The sequence below is a fragment of the Dreissena polymorpha genome, chromosome 1 (genome assembly GCF_020536995.1).
Source record: "Dreissena polymorpha isolate Duluth1 chromosome 1, UMN_Dpol_1.0, whole genome shotgun sequence".
Classification (NCBI taxonomy): Eukaryota; Metazoa; Mollusca; class Bivalvia; order Myida; family Dreissenidae; genus Dreissena; species Dreissena polymorpha.
The window spans coordinates 87,546,622-87,571,928 of NC_068355.1; the positions used below are offsets into that span (position 1 = coordinate 87,546,622).

Sequence of the window (25,307 nt, forward strand, 5' to 3'; positions counted from 1 at the left end):
GTCTAGTATATTTATTTCTATATTTAGAATATTTCTTACAGAAATTCCTTTAAGCAAACAGCGCAGGCCCTGATGAGACGCCGCATCATGCATCAGGGTCTACGCTGTTTGCCAAGGCCTTTTTATATAGACGCTAGGCATAAAGCGTTTGTCTTCCATGTTGGGATCTCTGCAGAATCTCATGAAGCGCTTGTCAGCCTCGCTATCAGTGAAGCCTCGCCCGAAACGCATAAACCGTTTATCGGCGCTCTCCATCATATTCCGCCCGAAACGCATAAACTGTTCCTCTGCCTCACTGTCAATAGAATTCCTTATCAGCGTCGGATTTCTCCGCAGCAGTAGTCGCGTCACGCTTTTCAACACCGTTGGCCGTCTCCACTTTGTTTGTTTCAAACGCCGCGCCGGTGGTATCCGCCGAGCGTCTTTCATGTTTTAAGCTGAAATTATTTGTGACCATGTTGTCTCCGAGTCTAGACGTGAGGGACGCTGAGAGATTGTCTACACTTTTCGTGTTGCCACGACCGAACATGAAAACCCGCTTGTCCTCTATCGCTTACACCTCATGTGTTCTTGTTAAAAAATGTCACGTGTGCTGCACGGTTATGCTTCACGCATCGTGAAAATTTTTCACCGATTTCAGACGGATTCGCTGATTAATTTTACACCTTAAGATATCGGCACAAACTGCAAGAACAACTGTCATTTATGCACTAAAGATGTTTGCAAATGTATTTCAATAATTTGAGATATTTGCAAAAATAAAGTTCTTAACGATGGGTGTTCGCATTCTGGCCAGCCCATGTGCAAACCCTTGAAAATCCCGTTGATTCTGCACCAGGCGTATGTTTTTTGGAGTACTTTGATTCTTTGGATTGGAGGCTTACTTAAAATATTAACTGTTGGGGTGTGTTTTCTGTTGTATGGGCCTTGTATCGAAATAAGGCTTCAGAAACACTGTTTCGACGGTAAATGCATTCAACAGCGATTTATTTTTTGAGACGGTATGATTTTGATTTCAGTCATTGGAAGAGGTCAGATCTATCTGTAAAATGATTCCGGTTCGCAAAAGATGATGCGTATGAAAGGCAAGAAAAATGCAAGAAAATGCTTTGAAAGTTGGCTGTATTATAATTTATAATGGGACCCTATGGGAATTTGAACTAGTGTAATCTAACCCATCACGTTCAAGAATACCTGTTTCATAGGGCATCGTCCAAGACGGCGGACAAGCGGAAAAGAAAAGAAATAAAGACGTACGTTAAACATGACAAATAACAATTGAACTAACGACGGACATCATAAAATTAGTATTTAATAATGAAATGATTGTGTCAATAATTGAATGATTAATGAATGATTGGATACAAACAACAAATATTTATTAGAAATCTGCACAGTGAATGTGTCGCAAAAACCAGTGTTTGAAGATAAGAGTTCAGTCTACTTGCAAAGTAAAACATTTAAGAAGAGTATCGTTTTGAAATGAAAAAATACAAACACGATTTGATTTATATCTTAGTGGACTTGTGTATAAACAGATACATATGCATATTCATATGGAAATGTAAACAAATTTAATCTATGAATTAAACTTGATATAAAACAATAATAATAAAAAACGAACACTTAATCATGTGTGTTTTTATTTGTAAATGTTTTCCACCATATTATATGATATTTAATAAACAAAGTAATTTACTGTATTAAATTCAATACATTTTAAGATGCTATGTTTGAATTGTGTTTTTAAGGTTTGTCAAGAGGGATATCAAACAAGCTCAGGTATGACATCCAGGATATCAAACAAGCCCAGGTATGTCGTCAGAGATATAACACAAGCTAAGGTATGTCACGAGGGATATCAAACAAGCTCAGTTATGTCATCAGAGATATCAAACAAGGTCAGTTATTAGGTCAGTTATTACATCAGGGATATCAAACAAGGTAAGGTATGACATCAGGGATATCAAACAAGCTAAGGTATATACCGGGATATCAAGTTGTATATACGACAGACGAACGTCGGTCAAATGATTCTTTGTATTGAGGTTAGTCTGCGCAGTCCACGACTTCAGCAAGCCCCTTAAAGGATTAACTTTTTTCCTCCCTTGGTTTGTGTTACATGTAATTTGTTAATTAATGAATGAACGCGGACTGCACAGGCTAATCTGGGACGATACCTTGCATAAAGTCCAGTTTTCACAGAACAATACTCGTGTAATTTTCTTTCATGTAGTTTTGAGAATTGTTAGGGTTAAAAACTTTAAAAACAAAACAAAATATCTTCATTGAAAACATTGTTGTGCTGATCAAAACAGTGGTTATAAGGAGACGAAGAAAACACGACTGCATCTCTTCAAAAGTCCTTTTTATTAACAACAAAGTGTTCCACCAAAGATATTACTATACTAAGACTTGCTGGAATATGATGCTGAACAGGTGAGATGACTGGCAAGAACAACAACACATTCCCTAATTTTCATGTGAGTCATTAAATAAGTGAATATGTATTTGAAAATAGGCATACTGACATATTTTATTTAATATATATCCAAATAAAACAAAGACACTCCAAAAAGCCCCATATTGTATGAAAGTTCAATGTTGATCCACGTGTTGTTCATCACGTATTTTAATTGCAACTTCGAAATTGCTCACAAAAGTAGCAACCGATTTTGTTCATACATATCACAAATGGTATTTATATTAACAAAAAAATATTTGAAAGTAACAAAATCACATCGTTCTCAGGCAGGCGTATTTTAAGATATAGTAATGACAATTAAGAAATGATCTAATATTCTCTATTAGCAAGACAAGAAAGAATTGTCTGAACAAACATGCAAGCTTTTTATGAATAATATGTAAAATTCAAGAGTAAAATGTCAAACACAAATGATTCCAAAAACTCTCACTGTAAAATATTTCAATTGTATGGAAATAAAAATATTACATTTGTTAATTGTTTCTAATATATTTATATGGCCGCAAATCAATTGCGAGAAAGATTTTCTTTCAGATAAAAAAAACACCATAGAAGCAACAGCAGTTTGCTGCAAAATATACACGTGGCATTAACATTTCGTCTGTGATTTGAATATGTGAATCTTTTAATGAAAATGTTTTCTACTTATTACTTAAACTTTGTCATACATCCATACTCATATTAATACATTAGTTTAATTCTTGTATATTTGTTATCAAAATAATACAATTCTCTAGACACGAGATTTCCTGCTCATTTCCCAAAGCGCATAAAGCGTTTGTCTTCAATGTTAGGATCTCTACCAAATCTCATGAAGCGCTTGTCAGCCTCGCTATCAGTGAAGCCCCGCCCGAAACGCATAAACCGTTTATCGGCGCTCTCCATCATATTCCGCCCGAAACGCATAAACCGTTTGTCTGCCTCATTGTCAATGGAATTTCTACCAAAACGCATGAAGCGTTTATCGGCCGATTCATCGTCCTCTTTGCCGCGACCGAAACGCATAAAGCGTTTCCCGAACCTCATAAAGCGCTTGTCGTCACTCATATCAGCGTCATATGCATTGTCTTCGCCGCCTGGAATTGGCATAATGAAGTATAATAAAGACGCATTCTCGATAAACTGGGCTGAATGTTTGTTGCGGCTATTGTCGTCGAAAGTTATCCTGTGCAGTCCGCACATGCTAATCAGGCACGACACTTTCCGAGTTTATACAAATTTTCGTTAAAAGGAGGTATAACCTTAACGAAAAATCAAGTGTTGGCGAAAACTGTCGTCCCTGGTTAGCCTTGTGGACTTCACAGTCTAATCTGGGACGATATCTACGCACATTCAATATGCCCGATTTTCCGAGAAGAAGGCTCAATTTTTGGAGATTGAACTCAGAATATTAGGACAAAGTATTTACTTTCAATCGTAACGTATAATTTATCGACTTTCATGTGTAATTATTGCAAACAAATAGTTAAAAACTTTGCATTTCGAGTCTGTATCTACCAAAAGCTGATCAGATTGGCTGTTATTTAAAGTGTTCGTATACAATACAAATGATTGGCTTTAATTTAAAGTGTTCGTTTGTAACCAAAATGATTGGCTGTTATTTAAAGTGTTCGTACATATCCAAAATGAATGTCTGTTATTTAAAGTGTTCGTACATAAACAAAATGTTTGGCTGTTATTTAAAGTGTTCGTACATGACCAAAATGAGCGTACATAAATCATGTATGTCATTAGCTTGTGTTTGTTTTGAAGTACTGACCCCTCACAAATCTCATTAACATTTTCTTTGTTACCAAATTGTTAGTATATTAATAATTAGTGCGTTCGTGAAGTACTGACCTCTTCCGAATCTCATCAACATTTTCTATGTTACCAAAATGTGAGTATATTGCTCATTAGTGCGTTCGTTACCTACTGACCTCTTCCAAATCTCATGAACCTCTTTTCCTCCTCATTCCCGTCCTCGTCCGACTCCCCGCTGCGACCGAACCTCATGAAGCGCTTGTCTTCCTTGGCCATGTCCTTCTGCTCGTCAACTTCCGGTCCGGAGCGTCCGAAACGCATGAAGCGTTTTTGTGAGTCTGGGTTTCTACCAAACCGCATGAAACGCTTGCCGAAACGCATAAACCTCTTCTCAACATCATCGGAGTCCTGGCTTTCTTCCTCACCGGAGCTGTCCCCGCCGCGACCAAACCTCATGAATCGTTTCCCGAATCTCATGAACCGTTTTTTCTCCTCTTCCATTTCCTCGGGGTTTCTTCCAAAGCGCATGAATCTCTTATCCTCCTTTTCATTTTCAAGCTCATCCGGATTCCTTCCAAAGCGCATGAAACGTTTGTCCTCCTCTTTCAATCCGGTGTTATCTCGACCGAACCGCATAAACCTCTTGTCGGCGTCGGATTTCTCCGCAGCAGAAGTCGCTTCACGCTTTTCGACACTGTTGGCTGTCTCCGCTATATTCGTTTCCAACGCCGCACCGGTGGTATCCGCTGAGCGTCTTTTACGTTTTAAACTGACGTCATTTGTGACCTCGTAGTCTCTGAGTCTAGACGTGAGGGACGCTAAGAGATTGTCTACACTGTTCGTGTTGCCACGACCGAACCTGAGAAATCGCTTGTCCTCTATCGGGTAAATCTCGTTGCCCCTAGTTACGTGCAGGAAGTTGTTGGGGCTGGACTTTCCGAACCGGAAAAAGCCCTCGCCGCTCAGGGCACGCCCGATCCGCAGGAACCGTTTCTCCGGAAGTGTCGAGTCGTCTGAGGAGAGAAGATCATATGGTGCGATTATATTTTTATGTTACATGTAGAACATACAATACAATAAGCTTCTGCTCAGAAACCGTTGATAGATTTAAACAAATAAGCTTTGTTATGTAAAAACTGGGCTGAATGCATGTGCGTAAAGTGTTATCCCAGTTTAGCTTGTGAAGTCTGCACAGGGACGACACTTTCCGCCTATACTGCATTTTCGTTTAAAAGACAACCTCTTTTAACGAAAAAATTTATAAAAGGCAAAAGTCGCGTAAAATACGCACTGGTTAATTTGAGCTTCCAATCTCTGTCAAACAACAATGATATTCCTATAAATAAATATTTTCTTACAAACATAGACGGCCAATCACCGTAATGTGTACCTGGTATTTTAATGCGTACACGTTTTTTTAATGCGTTCAAGTTATTTTAATGCGTACATGTTTGTTTAATGCGTACACTTTATTTTAATGCGTACATGTTATTTTAAAGAGTACAAGTTATTTTAATGTGTACAAGTTATATTAATGTGTACACGTTATTTAAATGAGTACATATTATTTTAATGTGTACAAGTTATTTTAATGTGTACAAGTTAATTTTATGCGTACATGTTTATTCAACGATACAAGTTATTGTAATGCGTACAAGATATTTTCATACTTAAAAGTTATTTCCCAAACTACGCATGTACAATATCAACGCTGGACAACATATCACTATGTTTGTCAAACATTTTTGAAAAATAAAAAAAATCTACAAGTGTAAGCATTTCTGTTTTAATTAAGTACGTGCTTTCTTGCATATCAAGATACATTGTTTTTATATACATGCATCATAATTACAGTTAACGAAACTAACCCGTCTTCAGTTAAACTTGATGACAATGACATAATTGAAATTGATAATTACTCTTTTATTAGTAAAACCAGAAAACAAAAATACAAACGAAAATCTGGTGGTATAGGCGCTTTGATAAAAAATAGTATTTACAAACACGTTGACGTAATAGACAGCCAGTCAGAATATGTTTTATGGTTGAAAATTAGAAATGATTATACTCATATTGGTAGCGACATTGTTATAGGTATTGTTTACATACCACCACTGCATTCGAGGTTCTATAATAATGATGAGTATGAAATTTTTGAAAACGAAGTAGCTATTAAATGCAGCAGCTTTGAACATGTTTACATCTGCGGCGATATGAACGCACAAACTGCAGACTTATCTGACTATACAGAAAATGATGATTTTTTGACAGATTTTTTTAATCTTGATAATGAGACTATTACTTTTTTCGATCAAAAGGCCCAAATGGAAAATTGTAACATACCATTAAGAAGGGTTTCTCAAGATAAAAAGAAAAATAACCATGGATATCGCCTCTTAGACTTATGTAAAAATAACAACATTAATATTATCAATGGTAGGTTTGGTAAAGATAGATTTATTGGCAAAATGACATTTAGAAACATATCCGTAATTGACTATTTAATATCTACAATTAAAGCCTTTTCAATTCTTAAGGAATTTGAAATTATGAATGTGAACGGACTAAGTTCAGATGGCCATGCTCTCATTAACTATAAAATAAAAGTTGAGGCCGGCATTAACAATAACACTTTTGAAACAAAAACTTACAGACCAAAATGGAAAGAATCCCTTTGTGAAACATTCATGTCAAATGTAAATGTAGAAGCTATAAATAGCATAGTGAGAGAAATGGAATCTGACCACTTTACTGCAAACCAAAATAATATAAATAGAATAACACATGAAATGTCAAATATTCTTATAAATAGTGCTAAGGAAAGCTTCCCAGAAGTCCAAATAAGCAAAAAACGAAAAGGCAAAAAATATAAACCCTGGTTTGGCATACAGTGTGAAAAGGCTAGGAAAATATATGTAAAAGCAAGAAAAATATATAATAAACATCCAACAGAATACAATAAAATTAGTGCAAATCTAGCATGTAAAAAATATAAGAAAATAATGAATACTCACATAAATAAATATAACAAAAATAGGGAAAGTGTCCTTAGAACCATGCAAACAAAACAGCCAAAAGAATACTGGAAGTACTTAAATAAAGTTAAAGCAAAAAATAAAAATGCCGATACGCCACCTCTAGACTTATTACATAACTATTTTGAAAAAGCCAGCAACCAGGACCATGATACTGATGAGTCACATTATAATAAATAGCATTGATATTGAAAATGATAACAATATATTAAATGTAAACATAACAGCTGAAGAAATAGATAAATGTATAAATAAACTTCAAAATAATAAAGCACCGGGCTTGGATGGCATTGTAAATGAATACATTAAACACTCAAAAGAAAAGATGTTACCTTTATATGTATCCTTATTTAATGTAATACTGGAAACAGGTATACTACCAGACCAATGGGGTGAAGGGGCCATAATCCCACTGTATAAAAATAAGGGCGATACTGGAGCTCCAGAAAATTACCGCCCAATTACTCTTTTAAGTTGTGTAAGTAAACTTCTCACAGCCATTTTAAATGACAGACTTGGTAAATTTCTTGAAGATAATGAAGTACTCTCTGAAAACCAGGCTGGCTTTAGAAAAAATTATTCTACAACTGATCACATCTTCACCTTAAATTCAATAGTAGAAATACTAAGGCACTACAAAAAGAAAATCTTTGTATGTTTCATAGACTTTTCAAAAGCTTTTGATTCTGTTTGGCGTGTGGGTTTATGCAGTGATTTTTTTTTCTTTAATTTGTTACAGCCTGTGCCATTTGAATTGGGAAAATTAGCGCGATAAACCGTGAAATTGGGAAAAATAGCGCGATAAACCATGAAATTGGGAAAAATTAAGCAATATAAATAGGATTATAAGTAACAGAAGTGATATTGTTTTTTAGTGCATGTTCAGGGAGTTTTCTAGAAAAGGAGTCTGGTCAAATTGGGATTTTTTTTTAATCAATAAAAGTGGCAAGTTTGGGAATGATTTATGGACAAAAATGACTAAATTCAAGTTATATATTTTGTAAGATGTTTAAAAAATAAAGTTGAGACCTAGATGTAAGAAATTATAATTAAGTTATATGAGACTTCTTTCTAAAAAAAAAAAAAAAAAAAAATTTTTTTTTTTTTTTTTGGAAGTTGGGCTTTTTTTGGGAAATTTTGGTCAGATTTTTGGGAAAAAACGTGTATTTTTGCGATTGGGAAGCAGCCGAAAATCGGCTGTAAATTTGAGCAAAAAAAATCACTGTTATGGACAAAAATTATTAATTACAACATAAATGGTAAATTTCTCAGGTTAATAAGGAATATGTACTCTAATATAAAATCCTGTGTCTCGGTTAGAACTCAAAACTCCCCAATTTTCTCATGTAACTCTAATGGAACTCAAAACTCCCCATTTTTCTCATGTAACTGCGGCGTGCGTCAGGGAGAAAATTTATCGCCCGTCCTCTTTTCCCTTTTCCTAAATGACCTTGGGAATTACTTAGAATCTAAAGGCCACCATGGTATGGAACTTACAAATCCAGAAAACGATATTGCTACTTTTCTCAAAATAATTGTACTATTATATGCAGACGACACAGTCTTAATTGCTGAAAATGCCCAAACACTACAAAACTGTCTGAATGACTTTGCTGATTACTGTAAAACATGGAAGTTAAATATAAATAAGGATAAAACAAAAGTAATGATTTTCGGATCAAGGCAAAATAGAAACTTCTCTTTTAAAATAGACAACACGTCTCTAGAAATTGTTAACTCATACAAATATCTAGGTGTTTTTTTAGCAAAATCTGGTAGCTTCCTAACTGCCAAGAAACATCTTGCACAACAAGCAAGGAAAGCAATGCACCTACTCTATTCAAGAATTAATAACCTTAATTTACCAATAGATCTGATATTAAAACTTTTTGATAACACTATCCTGCCAATATTAACATATTCTGCAGAGGTTTGGGGCTATGAAAGCATTGATTTACTAGAGAAAATACACAATGAATTTCTGAGAAAAATTTTCAATCTAAGAAAAAGCACCCCACTTTATATGATATACGCAGAATTCGGAAGATACCCCATAGATCTCACTATAAAATGCAGAATGATTGCATACTGGAATAGATTAATAACTGGGAAACCGGATAAATTAGCATATCTCATATATAAATACATGTTAAACCTTCCTAACTTTGAATCTAAATGGATAAATTATGTAAAAAATATCTTCACACAAACTGGCAGAAATTACATCTGGCTAAACCAAGATCAAATCCAAAATAAAAATATAAAGTACACTATAAAGGGCATATTACTTGATCAATACCAGCAAACCTGGCATACCTCACTTCAAAACTCAACAAAAGGCCTAAACTATTCAATATTTAAGGATAAGATTGAATTAGAGAAATATTTAATCACACTAACTAAATATGAATCATCTTTATTTATTAAACTTAGAACTGGTAATCACTTTTTCCCAAATGAGACAGGTAGATGGACCAATCAAGACATAAATGAGAGGACATGCCCTCATTGTACATGCAGAGATGTGGCGGATGAATTTCACTACATGCTTATATGTCCCTTTTTTAATGAACATAGAAGGAAGTTTATAAAAAAATACTACTACTGTAGAACAAATACGCTAAAATTTAAAGAATTGTTGACAACAAGGTCCTTAAAGGATTTAAAAAATTTATGTAAATTCATAAAAGTATTATTTCAAACATTAACCCGCTGATAAGTTTAACTTGGTGTATATGTTAAATTATGTTTGTAATCTTTTATGTATTTCAACAATTAAACTTCATAAGACTAATTCATATCCACAAAAATATTACTTTAAACGCTAACACGTTGATAAATTTATTTATGTAGAGAACAAAATCATGTCTAATGCAGTACTTTTTGCATCTCGTCTCAATCAAACAATTAATATTTTATAAGATGAATTAATCATCTTACATATTGGTATTACTACATCATAGTTCATGTTGAATACCTAACTTCATTCACTTTGCATGTTTAAAATATTTTAACGCATGTTTTTTCAATCTGGCAACAAATATCAATGTCATAAATTTGAAATTACTGATTTACTTATAAATGTCGTTAGCAAATTGTGATTTATATTTTAAACCTTGCACTAGCCAAATTATATGCAATGTACATGTATGTTTATATCTCAAGCTTATTGTTCACCTTGCTGGAATATGTTTTTTAATCAATGACACTTGACACTTATTACTTATTGCAGCACTTCTACTCATCGCCCCTCTCCATCACCCATCAATGCCTTTCACCATTGATTTCATGTGCCATGTGTAAATTTACCAAATATACGCGAAACGATATATATATATATATATATCTTATGCAGAAAGTGTCGTCCCTGATTAGCCTGTGCGGACTGCACAGGCTAATCTGGGACGACACTTTACGCACATGTATTATGCCCAGTTTTATCAGAGCAAGACACAATGTTCAAGAAAGAGGGGATCTTAAGTCGGACATGTGGAACGTTGTTGTAGGCAGCCAATCTCCACGCAGAGTTGTCGTTCCATGCTCATGATGCTTTCACATACAATCTCTGCCATCACAAGAAAATCCTACCAAATTGGGTAGGAATTGTTTTGTTTAAGTATTATATTATGAAAAGCAGTAAAATTTTCTGTTATATTTTGAAAATAGTAAATAAGTTTCGATTAGAAATAAAAATACCTAAATTAAAAAATAAAATAAAATAACGGTAAAGTTTTCATCACGTGGTTGTATATCAAGGCATGGATTTGATCCAGCTAGCTAGTTCCAGTCAAATCTCTGCGCGGAGGTAAGTGGGCGACACGTTCGTGTCTGAGAAGAATAATTCCCCAATCACATCATACTCGCTGCTTGTAACCCCAAATTATGGTGATGCATTACGAAACAAAAAAAAAATCTTCTGAAACAATAAACCGGACCGTGCACTGACATGGCTGCAATTGGGCAGCATTATACAATATTTCCATTTTTTTTACTGCTGAGCTTCCTTTCGAAAATTGAAATGTTTTAACGCACGCACGCTAGACGTAGACAGACAAGCAACACCCTCACAAAACAGGGCAGCTATTATGAAACATCAAGTCACAATTGCGTGCAGATTAAGATTGCCGTGTGAAGACTAATCATTTTCATGGGTGACTGATTAGTCTCAAAATTGCTTATTTACTAAGCTGACAGCGCATGCGTGCTAGGAACGTCCCGGATCGCCCTCCCGCGGGAGACATTGTCATTTTGCATACAGAAGAGAAATTATTGTATACATTTCCTGAGTTTTCAAGTCGTCACCTAGCAGCAGTTTCTTCCTGACCCGCATGGTATATAACATAAATATTTACAGACTTGGGACCTTGTGTCCATTGTAACTTGATACAAAACAGACAGGTCATCAGCGAAGTAGACCAATAAGGCGTAAAAAGCCATTTCAAGAATAATGCATACAATTATTTTGAAAATCAACTGTTGCGTTGAACGTTATATTTTATAAATCATACTAGACAGCGTTTATATTTTTCAAATATACTGTATGCTTATATTTGTTATAAATCAATGTTATGAAAAATACTGATAACCACTCATTACATACATCTTATTTATAAGTATGAGATTATACCAACAGTGCCTACGTCTTCATTTTCTCAATATTGCCAGTAAACTAACTAGTGGCAGTATATTAATTATTATAATTATTGACATAACGCGTAGCTTTGATAAAATATGATAATTATAGACATAACGCGCCTAATGATTATGTTTACACGTAACCCATTGTCGCCATTGGCAACCACATGACACTCTGCCCTGCAGCACGATATATAGCCTATGACGTTGATTGTGTCCGCGTGTCAGAACAATAGGGAAGCAACCTGCTTACGGGACCCACGGGACCGGAGGGAAATCCGATTATAGCATTACTATTCAAGACGGTCTAATAGTTATTGAATTATGTAAACAGACACTGTGCTCGGCCACCTGTGGGCCAGAGCCTGTGGTCAATTTCAAAAATATTCACATAAATCATTCATGTTTAAATCAACCTATGCGGTCATAAGTGTTCCAACAGTTCATATGACGTATATAATAATTTTAATATAATTTTATATTATATTTATTATTATTATTATTACATATTAATTAATATATTAATGTTATAATTTTTATTATAATAAACAATAAAAACCACGCGTCTGTGATTTGCACGAAATGTATATAAGGCGTTTAATCCATTTAAAGATATCATTATATGTTGGAAAAGCGACTTTATCCCCATATATTAATACTATTGTATTTATGCAGAACAACCCGATCCAATGAACCATGCTATAATTCTGACCAACGTCCACAATTTATACTCTGCACTTTTCATTTCAAGTTTGACATATACTTCAAATATGTGTTAACATAGGACTGACTGATGTTGAAAGTAAACAATGATCAAAACTATAATTGGTTATAGTAACTTGTCAATGTCCATTCTAGTAACATCATCTTTTAAAGTTAAGTACTTACAGTATCTGAATATAATATATTATTTTAACACATGCGCATGTCAACTTGACCATGAATACATGTACCATTGTACCATTGTACCATTGTACCAGTACTTCGTGTAGCAAAGGGCACTTTAGATAGCTAATTATCAATCGATAAGGCGACAAAGTCATGAAACAGGTGTTATTATGACAATGGTGGTTTGTAGCAGACCTTGAAAGTAATGCCAAAAGATTCTGACCAATATATATTGGCCGCGCTCTGTGAAAATGGTATTTAATGCATGTGCGTAAAGTGTCGTCCCAGATTAGCCTCTGCAGTCCGCACAAGCTAATCAGGAAGACACTTACCGCTTTTTATTTTTCGTTTATAGCAAGTCTTCCAGGTTTATTTGTGCGGTTTGCACGGGCTAATCTGGAACGACACTTTACGCACATGCGTTAAACACTCTTTTCTCAGAGCGCGACCCACACACAATATATTTGTAATATGGTGTCCCGTTTATATACAATTAAACGATAGCTGAGACTGAGGTGAGCGCATGTATAGTGAGTTTCGTTTACACTCTTAGTAACTTGTCTTCGATTGAAGACAAGTGGGTGTTAATGAGAATTTCTCTCCTGGTAAGTAGTCTGGTGTTCTCATGGTCTCTTTCTTTGTACATATTTTTGTAATTGAGCTGATACTTTCGTTATCGACTGTGAGAAGAGTTATGCCCCAAAATTAGCTTTGTTTTGTAAAGAAGACGGTTTATTTGCTATTAATCTAAGGATCGTTATACATCAATAGGTCATCGTTTTAGAAGATGTGTGCTTTTCTACACGATATCATGATCTTTTTCTGTTTCATTCAAGTTTGACAGGATCCATTCCTTTGGAAGACAGTTTAGGATTTTATCCGATAATTAACTTAGCCTATTCTGAAGTGAAAACTTGCTACGAAATCCGTTTTATGTTACGCTGAACACGTTCACAGAAATGAACGATGGTTTTCCTGTGTCTGGCAGACCTCTGATATTAGATGCAATTTTATTGCCCCCCCCCCCCCCCCTTCGCGAGTAGGGTTAATATAAATAAGTCTCGCGAAAACCAGGCTTAATGGCGTTTAGTGTAACGAGTCTCGCGAAAACCAGGCTTAATGGCGTTTAGTGTAACGAGTCTCGCGAAAACCAGGCTTAATGGCGTTTAGTGTAACGAGTCTCGCGAAAACCAGGCTTAATGGCATTTAGTGTAACTTTCCGCTCTTATTTTGTGTGTTGTTTTTTTTTCGTTTAAGGGAAGTCTCTTCTAACCCAAAATCCAGTTTTAGCGGAAAGTGTCGTCCCTGATTAAGTGGACAGCACAGGCAAATATAGGACGACTTTTTACGCACATGCATTAAGCCCCGTTTTTCCACACCCACACCCTTGGGATTTCTTTCATATAAATAATGAATTTATAGACCCACCAAAACACCGTATCGTGATTACTTTCATTGTAAACACTTAAAAAACGTCACTTACACAGCAAGTCAAAATTACATCATTCTAATGCATCATATAGAATTTAAATATAGCTCATGTATTTCATACGATTTCATGTTATAGACCTGAACTTGAACAAAAAATAATTTTAGATATGTTTAAATATCTAATCGAAAGCTTTCCCATGTCGGTCAAATACCCAATATAAAATCTTAATAGAAATTGTACCTTATTGATAATGATATAAACGACATGACACTATTTGGTTTATGTATTGGTTTAAAATTGTTCCAAACATAAGTTTATATTAGTTCTGAGAATAATATTTGACAGATAATCTGGTTTCAATAATGTAATCTATACAATTAAATACTTCTCAGTTTTCATTATCAACAAACGTCTACCTTCAATTCTTAGACAAAAAAGAGCCCAAAGTCCAACTTGTATAGAAAGAAATAGAAATCGAACACATTTAACAAGATTCCCTAAACGCATCTTGCATTAACCAATACACCGCGCTGTTTCTCAATAGCACGCTCCACCGGTGCAGCGACTTTCTGTCAAAGAACGCCAAGATTCGACACCGTCTATCAGGGGGGTTAATACAGGGTTAACCTAACGTCAAGTTTTCTTAATTAAACGTTTATTTCGCGTATTGTTTGTATTGCAATCGTTTCTTACACGCCCTTGCGAATCTTGTATGTTAATAATCTTCTTGTTATACACTTTGACGTGATCAGCTTAGGAAATAGCCGAAAGCATGTATCGATGACATATATGAGACTTGATCTGGAAAAACTGGGCTTAATGCATGTGCTATCCGCACATGCTACTCTTGGACGACACTTTACGCTTTAACTGGATGCTCGATAAGATGGGACGACACTTTACCCATATGCAGTTCGCCCAGTTTTCTTACAACAAGGCTCATATGTTAACCCATTTATGCCTAGTGGACTCTCCCATCCTTCTAAATTGGATCAATTTATTTCCAAAATTAGGGATGTCCAGTATATTTATTTCTATTTTTAGAATATTTCTTATAGAAATTCATTTAAGCAAACAGCGCAGACCCAGATGAGTCGCCGCATTATGCGGCGTCTCATCTGGGTCTACGCTGTTTGCCAAGGCTTTTTTTCTAGACGCTTTGCATAAATGGGTTAAACTAGTATTTATATACACAGACTATCATCGTCAGAATAAAAATCATTGTGAAATTTGGAAAGAAAAACTTTCCGCAAAGAAATCAGTCCTCTGTACAAATCGAAGGTTGTAATCGTTTAATATCTGACATTTTTAACATTGTTCACAGTTTGGTTGATACCATTAATATGAATTTGTATATTAAATTGAATAGATTTGAAGCGTTAACTTTGAAATGCAAACTAATAGAAACTGTTTCGAACAACGTAAATACGCGTTCACGCATTCCCCTATGCATTCAACTTTTGAATCAATAAACCATTTGCCCTAAATACATTTTCAAAAGCGAAACAAAACAAACAACAGAACACATTTCGTAATTTACGCCAGCAGAAAAAGAAAAATTTCGTGCTTTACGTCATACAAAGGCATATGCAACCTTGAAACAGGACCAAGCCGTAAGCCACTGTCTGAAAAAAACCGGTCTTAATGCACGCGCGTACATTGTTATCCCAGATCAGGCTGTGCGGTCCGCACAGGCCAATCAGGGACGAAACTTTTCGCTATTTAATGGAATTTTTCATTTGAAAGAGGCCTAGCTTTTTCTAACCAAAATTCCAGTGTAGGCGGCAATCGATATTACTAATATGGGTGTACTTTAAAAACTTGCATAAAGCCCAGTTTTCCCAGGCCATGATATCATGAAAACTCTCCGTAACAGGCTCTCTCTGTCTACTTAAGAGATGCGCAAAGCTATCATGTACCAAGTGGGACTCGTAACAGCTGGAACAATAGAAGGAATGCCAAGTAACAAGTCAAACACTGGACTGCCTCTATTACGCTCCGAAAGTTATATGGCCAACATTGATTTCAAGTTTCCTCTCAATCAATCATATGGCAGTTACTCAAATATGAAACGATGCGTTCTGGGAAAACTTGGCTTTGTACATGTGTGTAAAGTGTCGTCCACACAGGCTAATCAAGGGCGACACTTCACGCTTTTGGGAATCCTTCGTTTAAAAAAGTATCTTCTACATGAAAATCAAGTTTAGACGGAAAGTATTGTCCCTGATAGGCCTGTGCAGTCTGCACAGGCTAATCTGAGATGACACATTACACGTTTTAAGCCCGGTTTTCCCAGAGCGCGGATCACTTCAACTTTCCAATCGCACATTCTCGGCCCTTTCCGTCAAACATCGGATAAGTCGTCGATTAAGATAATCTGCGCGGGGTACCGAATGTTCAACTTTCTTCTCAAACAATGATTTGGCAGTTACGCAAAACGGAAACAATGATCTACAAGCAAGCCAAGTCAGCTGCAGTCAGACAAAGATTACAACAATCCCACTTGTCACTTTTAAGACAATTTATGAAATTGTTCTTTGTTTAAGAAAGGTCATAATATCAATAAAATATGGAAATGGTCTTGATTCATGGATATTTGAAACAACTGTGACGATAATAATGGAAAAAATATAGAGAAATTGTGCAATACATTGTTCCTTTGAGGAAAGATGATTTAGTGTATATGTTGAAATAAGTTAATTTGTAGGCAAACAGACACTGTTGATAAATATTTTACCGTTATATTGACATGCAAATTGTATGAAATACAGGGATATATGAGTTTAATCATCTGGGTTTAATGCATGTGCATACAGCTTGTCCCAGATTAACCTGTGCAGTCCGCACAGGCTATCAGGGTAGACACTCTCCACATAAACCGCATTTGCGCCATGATGAGATTTCTTTAAACGAAAACCCAACACAGGCGGAAAGTGTCTGCTCAGATTAGACTATGCGAACATTACAGGCTAGTCTGGAACGAAACTTAACGCACATGCGGTATGCCCTATTTTCGTATAATGTGGCTCATATAGCCGGACTCCGCTCAAACCATCCGAAAAGCCAGACTGAAATATTGAACGGTACAAGGTGAAACGGCAGACCATAAAGCGGTGTTAAATGTTGACCAATGAGGAGTCAATAAGGATATTATGCACATGGTCGGTTAACGATGATGTATTGCTCTTAAAATTGGACGTCCTCACCACGTACAAAAGCTATATATCTAATACAAGCAGATCTTCCGAAAAAGAAGGGAAAGTGTTTATCAACGTCGATAAATGTATAACCTACATTTCTGTATCCGTTATACCACACAACAAGAGCAAAGCATTAGTAAAAATTTCAAATAAACATTGAGTTTTGTATTACGTGGATAGGACTTTACGAAATAAAGGTATTGATGATCGTTATCAAACATATAATGCAATTGACCATCCTCGTATGCCTCCTTCATTTGGTTCATATTTCAGCACATATGGAACTCTTGCGTGTAAAATAAAAGAACAATACAAAACGCGATGGATTCTATATTAAACAGCGTAAAACATGTATGCATGTTTCCTTTGTTAGAACAGGAATGATAAGTTTGCAAAATACAAAGGGGCAAATTTAAAACGGCAATAAAATAAAACATACCTTCAAAAATGCCACAGTCTTCTAGATTTTCACCACCACATATCCGCATCAATTCGTCCGCGGACACTTTTCCTGCGATCCATTTGGCGAAAAGGGCTATGAACAGCCCAAAGCACGTCCACTGTCTCATCGCGGGGGTCGGGTTGGTTGCTAGGGACGGTTGCTAGGGAGGCGTTGCCTGACGAGATTATTATGGAAATCGGGACGGTTTTTAGCTGATGTTGACGGCGATTTCTTCAGTATGGAGAACACCTGAAACAAACATCGTTCTACATGAGTTGGTGCACAGCTTTGTATTAGAGTCGTATTTTATGCTTTATTGATAATACAACACTTCGAATTTTGTGCTTTCTTGATAATACGACGCTTCGTATTTTGTGCTTTCTTTATTATACAACACTTCATATTTTGTGCTTTCTTGATAATATAACAATTCGTATTTGTGAGCGCCTTTAATCATACAACGCTTCGTATTTTGTGCTTTTATATGAAACAACACATCTTATTTTGTGCTTTTATAAAAAAAAAACACGTCGTATTGTGTGTTTTTATATCAAACAACCCTTCGTGTTTTATTCCTCATTATTTATACAATCATTCGTATTTTGTGCGTCCGTAATTATACAATAGAATGTCATCTTACGCAACCTTAGCGTAGAATAGGATAAGGTTTTACGACCGTGTGCATTAAGACTTATTTTCAAATAAGTTATTAATAATGGATGACTTTTATAGATCATCGGGAATAGTATTACTTAATAGAGCTGTTAATCGCATGGGATTATTCGCCATCATTTATAGTTTCTCATAAATAAGCAATAATCTTTAGTTATGCTCAACACAGAGGCAAAGTATTTTAACGTACGTTAAATTTCAATTTTACGAGGAAAACACTTAATTGATCCATTTTATGAATGGTGATTTATGTTAGCATATTAGCATATATACTGTATCTTTTGAACTGTACAGTGAATTGAATTTCAAAACCTCTTCCCCCCTTTATCATCGTTAGTCGAGTTGTAAAGCGATAACTGTCAGAAACGACACCCACAGTTTCTAATCAACTCATTCAGTAACAATTATTGAGATCTGTTTCGAATTTTCTCCCATGAAACTCATGAGTATCCTGTTCATGCATCGGTATTTTTGTCTCTTGCCATACGCTCGATTTAAACAAACGATGTAGGCGAGGTAAATTCATTTGCGTCCCCTTTACTCGGACGACAGTTAAAGCACGTGCATGTCTCAGTTTATGTGAAAATTGCACATGTTGATGTTCTTTAAAACTTGGCAACGATCTCATGTTTGCATATATCTGCATTGACGGTCGTAATAAATTAGTGTTATGGGATAACACGAATGTAGTCTATTTTCTCTTTAACGCATAAGACAGAGGACCAGCGTCTCCCAGGACGTCGATACAAATAATGGTATGTATCATCCACCAGAGCTATGACACCCAGAGATACCACCAGGGGACAGGGCAGTAACAAACATTATCGCGTTCCTTTAACAACAACATTTATCCACGGGACGCGTTGAAAGAACGTATCAAGCATTTTAACAGATCCGCGAATGGTTTATGGATACAAATAAAATTGAAAAAATCTTCATGGCGTCAAACCATGGCTTTAATTGATATATTTTTGAATGTCATTAAATGCGTAAAAATATGAGTTTCAGGTTTCGACGCTCGGTTTTGATTAAGTCTCCCAATATAATTGTTTTCCTAAATGAATGATATATTCATTATATTACAAATCCTTGTGAATGAAATAGTAAGAACTTTTATAAGTGAAAACAAAATGTACTGTTAGAACAAATATCCCTGGTTCTAAAATAAAATAATTGTTCGTAAAAATTATAACACGTGTATGTGTTTTCTTTACATACGTTCTATAGAACACATTTATGAGGAAAATTATGCTATATCTAGGATAAATATTTGTGTGTTTATAGATCAAATATATTTATCGAGACGTAACGTTTATTGCATCATATAAACCTCTGCGATATTAGCCTCTGATGATGGGTTATTCATTGTTATCGTTGTCTGGACCAGTTATTCGTTTATCTCGTCCGGAATTATTGCCTATTGGGTGTCAATTACTTCTATGTTTATGAGGGCACGTTACATTATCTGCATTTATTCAAATCATTTTGCTTTTCATGTTGTTGTTCTGAGCATGAATCAAGTAAGAGGTTTTGATTTTAAGAACTATGACATAACCATATATTGAATATTGTTTTTAAAGGTTTAATGTAGAAATTTGTATTTTTCTGAACTGTAAAGCCTTGAAGAATTGATTTTTAATCACTTTACACATGTAAAAAAAGTATACCTTTTTCAACGAAATGTTTATCTTCGGTATTGATAAATTCTTGTTTAAACGTCAAGATTGCAACAGTGAAATAAACTATTCATTAGCGGGAAATCACCAATCGGCTCTATTTATAGTATGTATAAATTACATTACATAGTTTACTTTGCTTATTAGTACGGCTTTTTTCACTTTATACCAAGCAATATACATGCCCACTTATTTCATTTTACTCTTTTAGCCCTGAATGAGCATGTAAATCATATATTTGAAGTGTTGACTATATTTAACTGCACAAGTCTTTGAGTTGAAGGTTTCAGGCAAACACCTTCAGATCAACGATGATCCAGTCCAAGTAAAATGAAAATTATATTAAATTTCAATGCGAAAGTAGACATAATTTGTTTAGAACGGTTCTCATAATGCTGTGAATAACGACCACATATGGTTTCAAATATTTGCTTATCCAATTTTTATAATAAACGACCTGAAATATGGGGAAAAGTCACATTTCTTGGTTTATGAAATTACCAATAAATACCATTTAATTCGAACATTGCCTCTTTTGAAATGGGTTCCTTGCATTTTAATTTGTTAACAGACAGAAAGACAGATAGTTTATTAACGTTTCACTTTCGTACATGGTATTACAGATACACATATAAAAATATGGTAAAAATAAAAATGTTATCAGATCGTCCACACCTCTTATAAAATCGTCATTGTCGCCAACTCGGACATTGAAATCTCCGACTACTGTGACAATGCCTTCTGATTGATACTGGTATAACTGTGGCATTAGTGTATCTAAATATTCATTCACTTGTATATGCCTAGATGAGTTTGCTGGTGGTAAGTTACATGTGCATATCACAAGGATTTCTGCTGTCTTCTTTTCGCTCAATTTAACCCATTTATGCCTAGAGTGGCTAGAAAAAGGGCCTTGGCAAACAACGTAGACCCAGATGAGACGCTGCATGATGCAGCGTCTCATCAGGGTCTGCGCTGTTTGCTTTAAGGAATTCCTGCAAGAAATATTCTAAATAATTCTGGGAATAAATATACTAGACATCCTTAATTTTGGAAATACATTGATCCAATTTAGATGGATGGGAGAGTCCACTAGGCGTAAATGGGTTAATCCTCAAAATTCCATCTGTTTCGTAGTTATGCTTTTCAATTAAGAATTTATCATACAAAGCATCCCGTATATAAACACCTACCCCACCACTTCCCTTCGGGGCGTTGTCATGGATATTTTGTCTATTATTTCCAATCCACGTATATCCGGTTATATTTAATACGTCATGTTGTCGTGAATGAGTTTCCGCGTATCCGATTATATCCAAGCATAACATGTGCTATTTTGGAACCTTAATTTGTTCAACGACACCACACTATGAAATCAGAGTTACGCTTTACCGTTCCCTTTTTTTGAAATGTTCTACAATAGTAAATTAACATGACTCTCAATAGTGTAAATTGACTTGTAAACATATTGACGAATTGTAAATTTCGCAACTTTTGAGAAAAAATATTTGATAAAAGACCAAAGAATGCAATAGCTCAAAACACTGCACACAGATATATATACTTACAAAATCTGCACGTGCATGAGTATTCATCATTTGAAGTTCATGAAATTATTAGCATGTATGAAACTATCGAATAATTGGAGTGCTCCTGTTGCTTGTGTTAAAACTTGTGACCACACTTTGATAGATCACATTAACAAAGCATAAACAAATGAAACTGTAAAAAAGCCGTGAGTTTAACCCATTTATGCCTAGCGTCTAGAAAAAAGCCTTGGCAAACAGCGTAGACCCAGATGAGACGCCGCATCAGGGTATGCGCTGTTTGCTTTAAGGAATTTCTGTTAGAAATATTTTTAATATAGAAATAAATATACTAGACATCCCTAATTTTGGAAATAAATTGATCCAATTTAGAAGGATGGAAGAGTCAACTAGGCATGAATGGGTTAATTTTGCGTCCTCGTCATACGGATGACCCTGGTTCGATAACCGGTGGGTTCAACATTCGTTATATTATTGAGTTATAAATGGATAATTTTTCAAATTAAGTAAACAAAAGGTAAAAAGGCTGTAGATGGTATGAAATTAATTCAGTTTGTGTAATAATTGTAATAATATAGTGAAAACACATAACATATGGTTAATAAAGTATATGACTGTTCATGACTTTGTACATTGTGTGTATATACATGTACATATATATGTATTATGAAATGAATAAAGCATGTTAATGGAAGGACAACATTTTTTTAGGTAACCGTGTCTTGTTGCTGTTCTTCAATTCTTAAATTCGGTTAAAAATATCATGTTAAGACATGAACAAGACAAATATCTGTGAACAAGTCCGTTAAAGAAACAAGTTTGGGTATACCAGGGTTTGTCATTTTACCCGTTTGCACGTATTAAATATAATTATTGTTTTTCGTTTTTTTTCTTTATGAAATATATTCATATTTAACAAAACAATTTCACACATGAAACAAATGTACTATATCTTAAAAAATAGTTGAAATTATATGCAAAACAAAAGTTAATATTTGGTTCTAAGAAGACACTTTAATGATTCGTGAACCTTAATCGCAAAACCGTATTTCATCTCACACAAACTCTCGAAACAAAGGTCCATTTGTTTTTCTTAATGATATTATGTTACAGGCTACTGAATCAATGCCCGCGCTTAACAACACGCCAATCTTCCGTAAACAATAAAAAAAAAATCATCAAATACAGTAAATGCATATTAATTCAATAGGCGTTGGATTACAGAAACGTTGCTTTAAGACATTGCTTAATTCCTGTAAAACACGATTTCTCGCGTGCTACTGAAGCGTTCCCCAAAGATTGCAGCCACAAATTTGATACTTCACAAGTAATTTCACTACGAATGTAATCACTACTAAATACTGATTAATTTATTTGTCTTTCATGCGTTTTTGATTCGCTTTGGCAACAGTTTCATAGCATGCAAATACGGCAGTTATTTAATAACTTAAGTGTACCAGCGGTCCGGCGTGGATATTGTTCCCATGGAAATATCTGCGGCCATCTATCAAATCTTAATTGTTTTATCGTCTCCAATTGGGACGTCAAAGACGTTGCTAGCACGGGTGCGTTCGTGCTATGCATCATTACTGACGTAGCTCTACAAGTTATGGACTTATCAAACTATATCTCCCCCGGGTCTGTCCATTATATCTCCTCGTATTGTTACCAGATGCGACTTTGTTATTGAATAGTATCGACCCTATGAATTGTCAAGTAGTACATAATTATGTGCAATCCGCATAGGCCAATCAGGGACGACAATTTCCGCTTTTATGACATTTTTCATTTAAATGAAGTCTTTTCTTAGCAAAAATCCAATTTAGGCGGAAAGTGTCGTCCCTGATTAGCCTGTGCAGACTGCACAGGCTAATCTGGAACGACACTTTACGCACATGCATTATGCGACTCATATATGAGCCTTGTTCTTGGAAAACTGGTCCAAATGCATGTGCGAAAAGGTCGTTTAAGAGTAGCCTGTGTAATCCGCACAGGCTTCACATGGGCATCACTTTCCGTCTAAATTTGAATTTCGGTTTGGAGAGACTTCTTTTAAATGGAAACTTAAAAAAAAGCGGGAAACGTCGTACCTGATAAGCCTGTACGGACTTCACATGCGACGAAATTTAATGCATATGCATTAAGCACTGTTTTCACATAGCATCAATACTGACGAAGATCTACCAGTTATGATAGTTAAGGTAATCTATATATCCCAAGGGTGCGTTCATAATGTCTCCTCCAAGTGTTTCCAGATAAGACAATGAAATTGGATAGTAGCTGTCCTATGCATTGTGAAGCAGTATATAGTTGAACCTCGGTCTTGAAATACTTGGCCTAATGCATAAAGTGTTGTTAAAGATGAGCCTGTGCAGTTCGAACAGCCAAATCAGGGACGACATTTCCGCGTTTATTGAATTTTTCGTGTAAAGAACGTCTCTTTTTAGCGAAAATTTACTTTCGGAGAGTTTCGTCTCCGAATAGCTTGTGCGGCCTGTACAGGCTGATCTAGAATGATACATTTCTTAACAACGAATGCTAAATCGTAAAAATTAAGCATAGTCAAATCGATAATAGACTTTTTAAAACATGTTTTAACCCATTTATGCCTAGCATCTAGAAAAAAGGCCTTGGCAAACAGCGTAGACCCAGATGAGACGCCGCGTCTCATCAGGGTCTGCGCTGTTTGCTTAAAGGAATTTATGTAAGAAATATTCTAAATATAGAAATAAGTATACTATAAATCCCTTATTTCGGAAATAAATTGATCCAATTTAGAAGGATGGGAGAGTCCACTATGCATAAATGTTTTAAAAGCTTTCGATGTACTTTTATATTCCGACGTTTACTATCCTTTTCGGGCGTTCTTAGAAATAAAGAATAGATTTTTGACCGCGTATCGATAAAATAGAATGTCGGTCTTTAGATTGGATCATAAGTGTCTTCCTGCATGCAACCATATTGCTAGCGAAATCTAAAATGTCAGTTATTATCCAGAAACAAGAAATAAATACACGGCAGCCGCCCCCTACGTGACCATCCTACTAAAGAGTCGACAGGTGGCACTGATCGCCGTAATTCTCCATACGAGCCCCGCTCTGTGAAAAGGGGTTTTAATGCATGTGCGTAAAGTCGTCGCTTGATTGCTTTAGTGCTCTAACTACCATGTATGTGGACAAAAATATACCAGAGGGTTTATCAGCAAACGGAGAATATGAATATAATTAAATATATTTAAATATTTATTAAATATTTTCTTTAGTAAATACTATGTTAATGTTATTGTAATTTTATGTATGGATATTCTGGTAAAATAAATAAACAAATCCTCTCTAAAAATGCTCTTAGTCCCGGAGATGGTGCAGTACAGCATTCACCAGTTTGTAAAAATGTGGGAGATAGAGCAAAATGGAATACACGAGGTTTTCATTGTTGTAAACATGTCTTAAACGCAACTGGAGAAATATGCTCCGGGATTTCAAATTCCCCGGATTATGTTTGCGATTACATATTGTAAACACAACTCTGAAACTTAAATAGAAGTGAAAAAAA

At 35.3% G+C, this 25,307-nt stretch overlaps 1 protein-coding gene across 1 annotated transcript; it reads right to left on the reverse strand.

Annotated features, from left to right (window-relative positions):
- Positions 1-1,626: 1,626 nt before the first annotated feature.
- Positions 1,627-18,105, reverse strand: LOC127839199 (FMRFamide-related neuropeptides-like). The gene is made up of 3 exons (XM_052367473.1): positions 17,858-18,105; positions 4,405-5,241; positions 1,627-3,561 (listed from the first exon to the last, which is right to left on the reverse strand). Exons 1-3 carry the CDS (start codon positions 17,985-17,987, stop codon positions 3,239-3,241), a joined length of 1,290 nt encoding a protein of 429 aa, XP_052223433.1. The 5' UTR covers positions 17,988-18,105; the 3' UTR covers positions 1,627-3,238.
- Between the last annotated feature and the right edge of the window lie 7,202 nt (positions 18,106-25,307).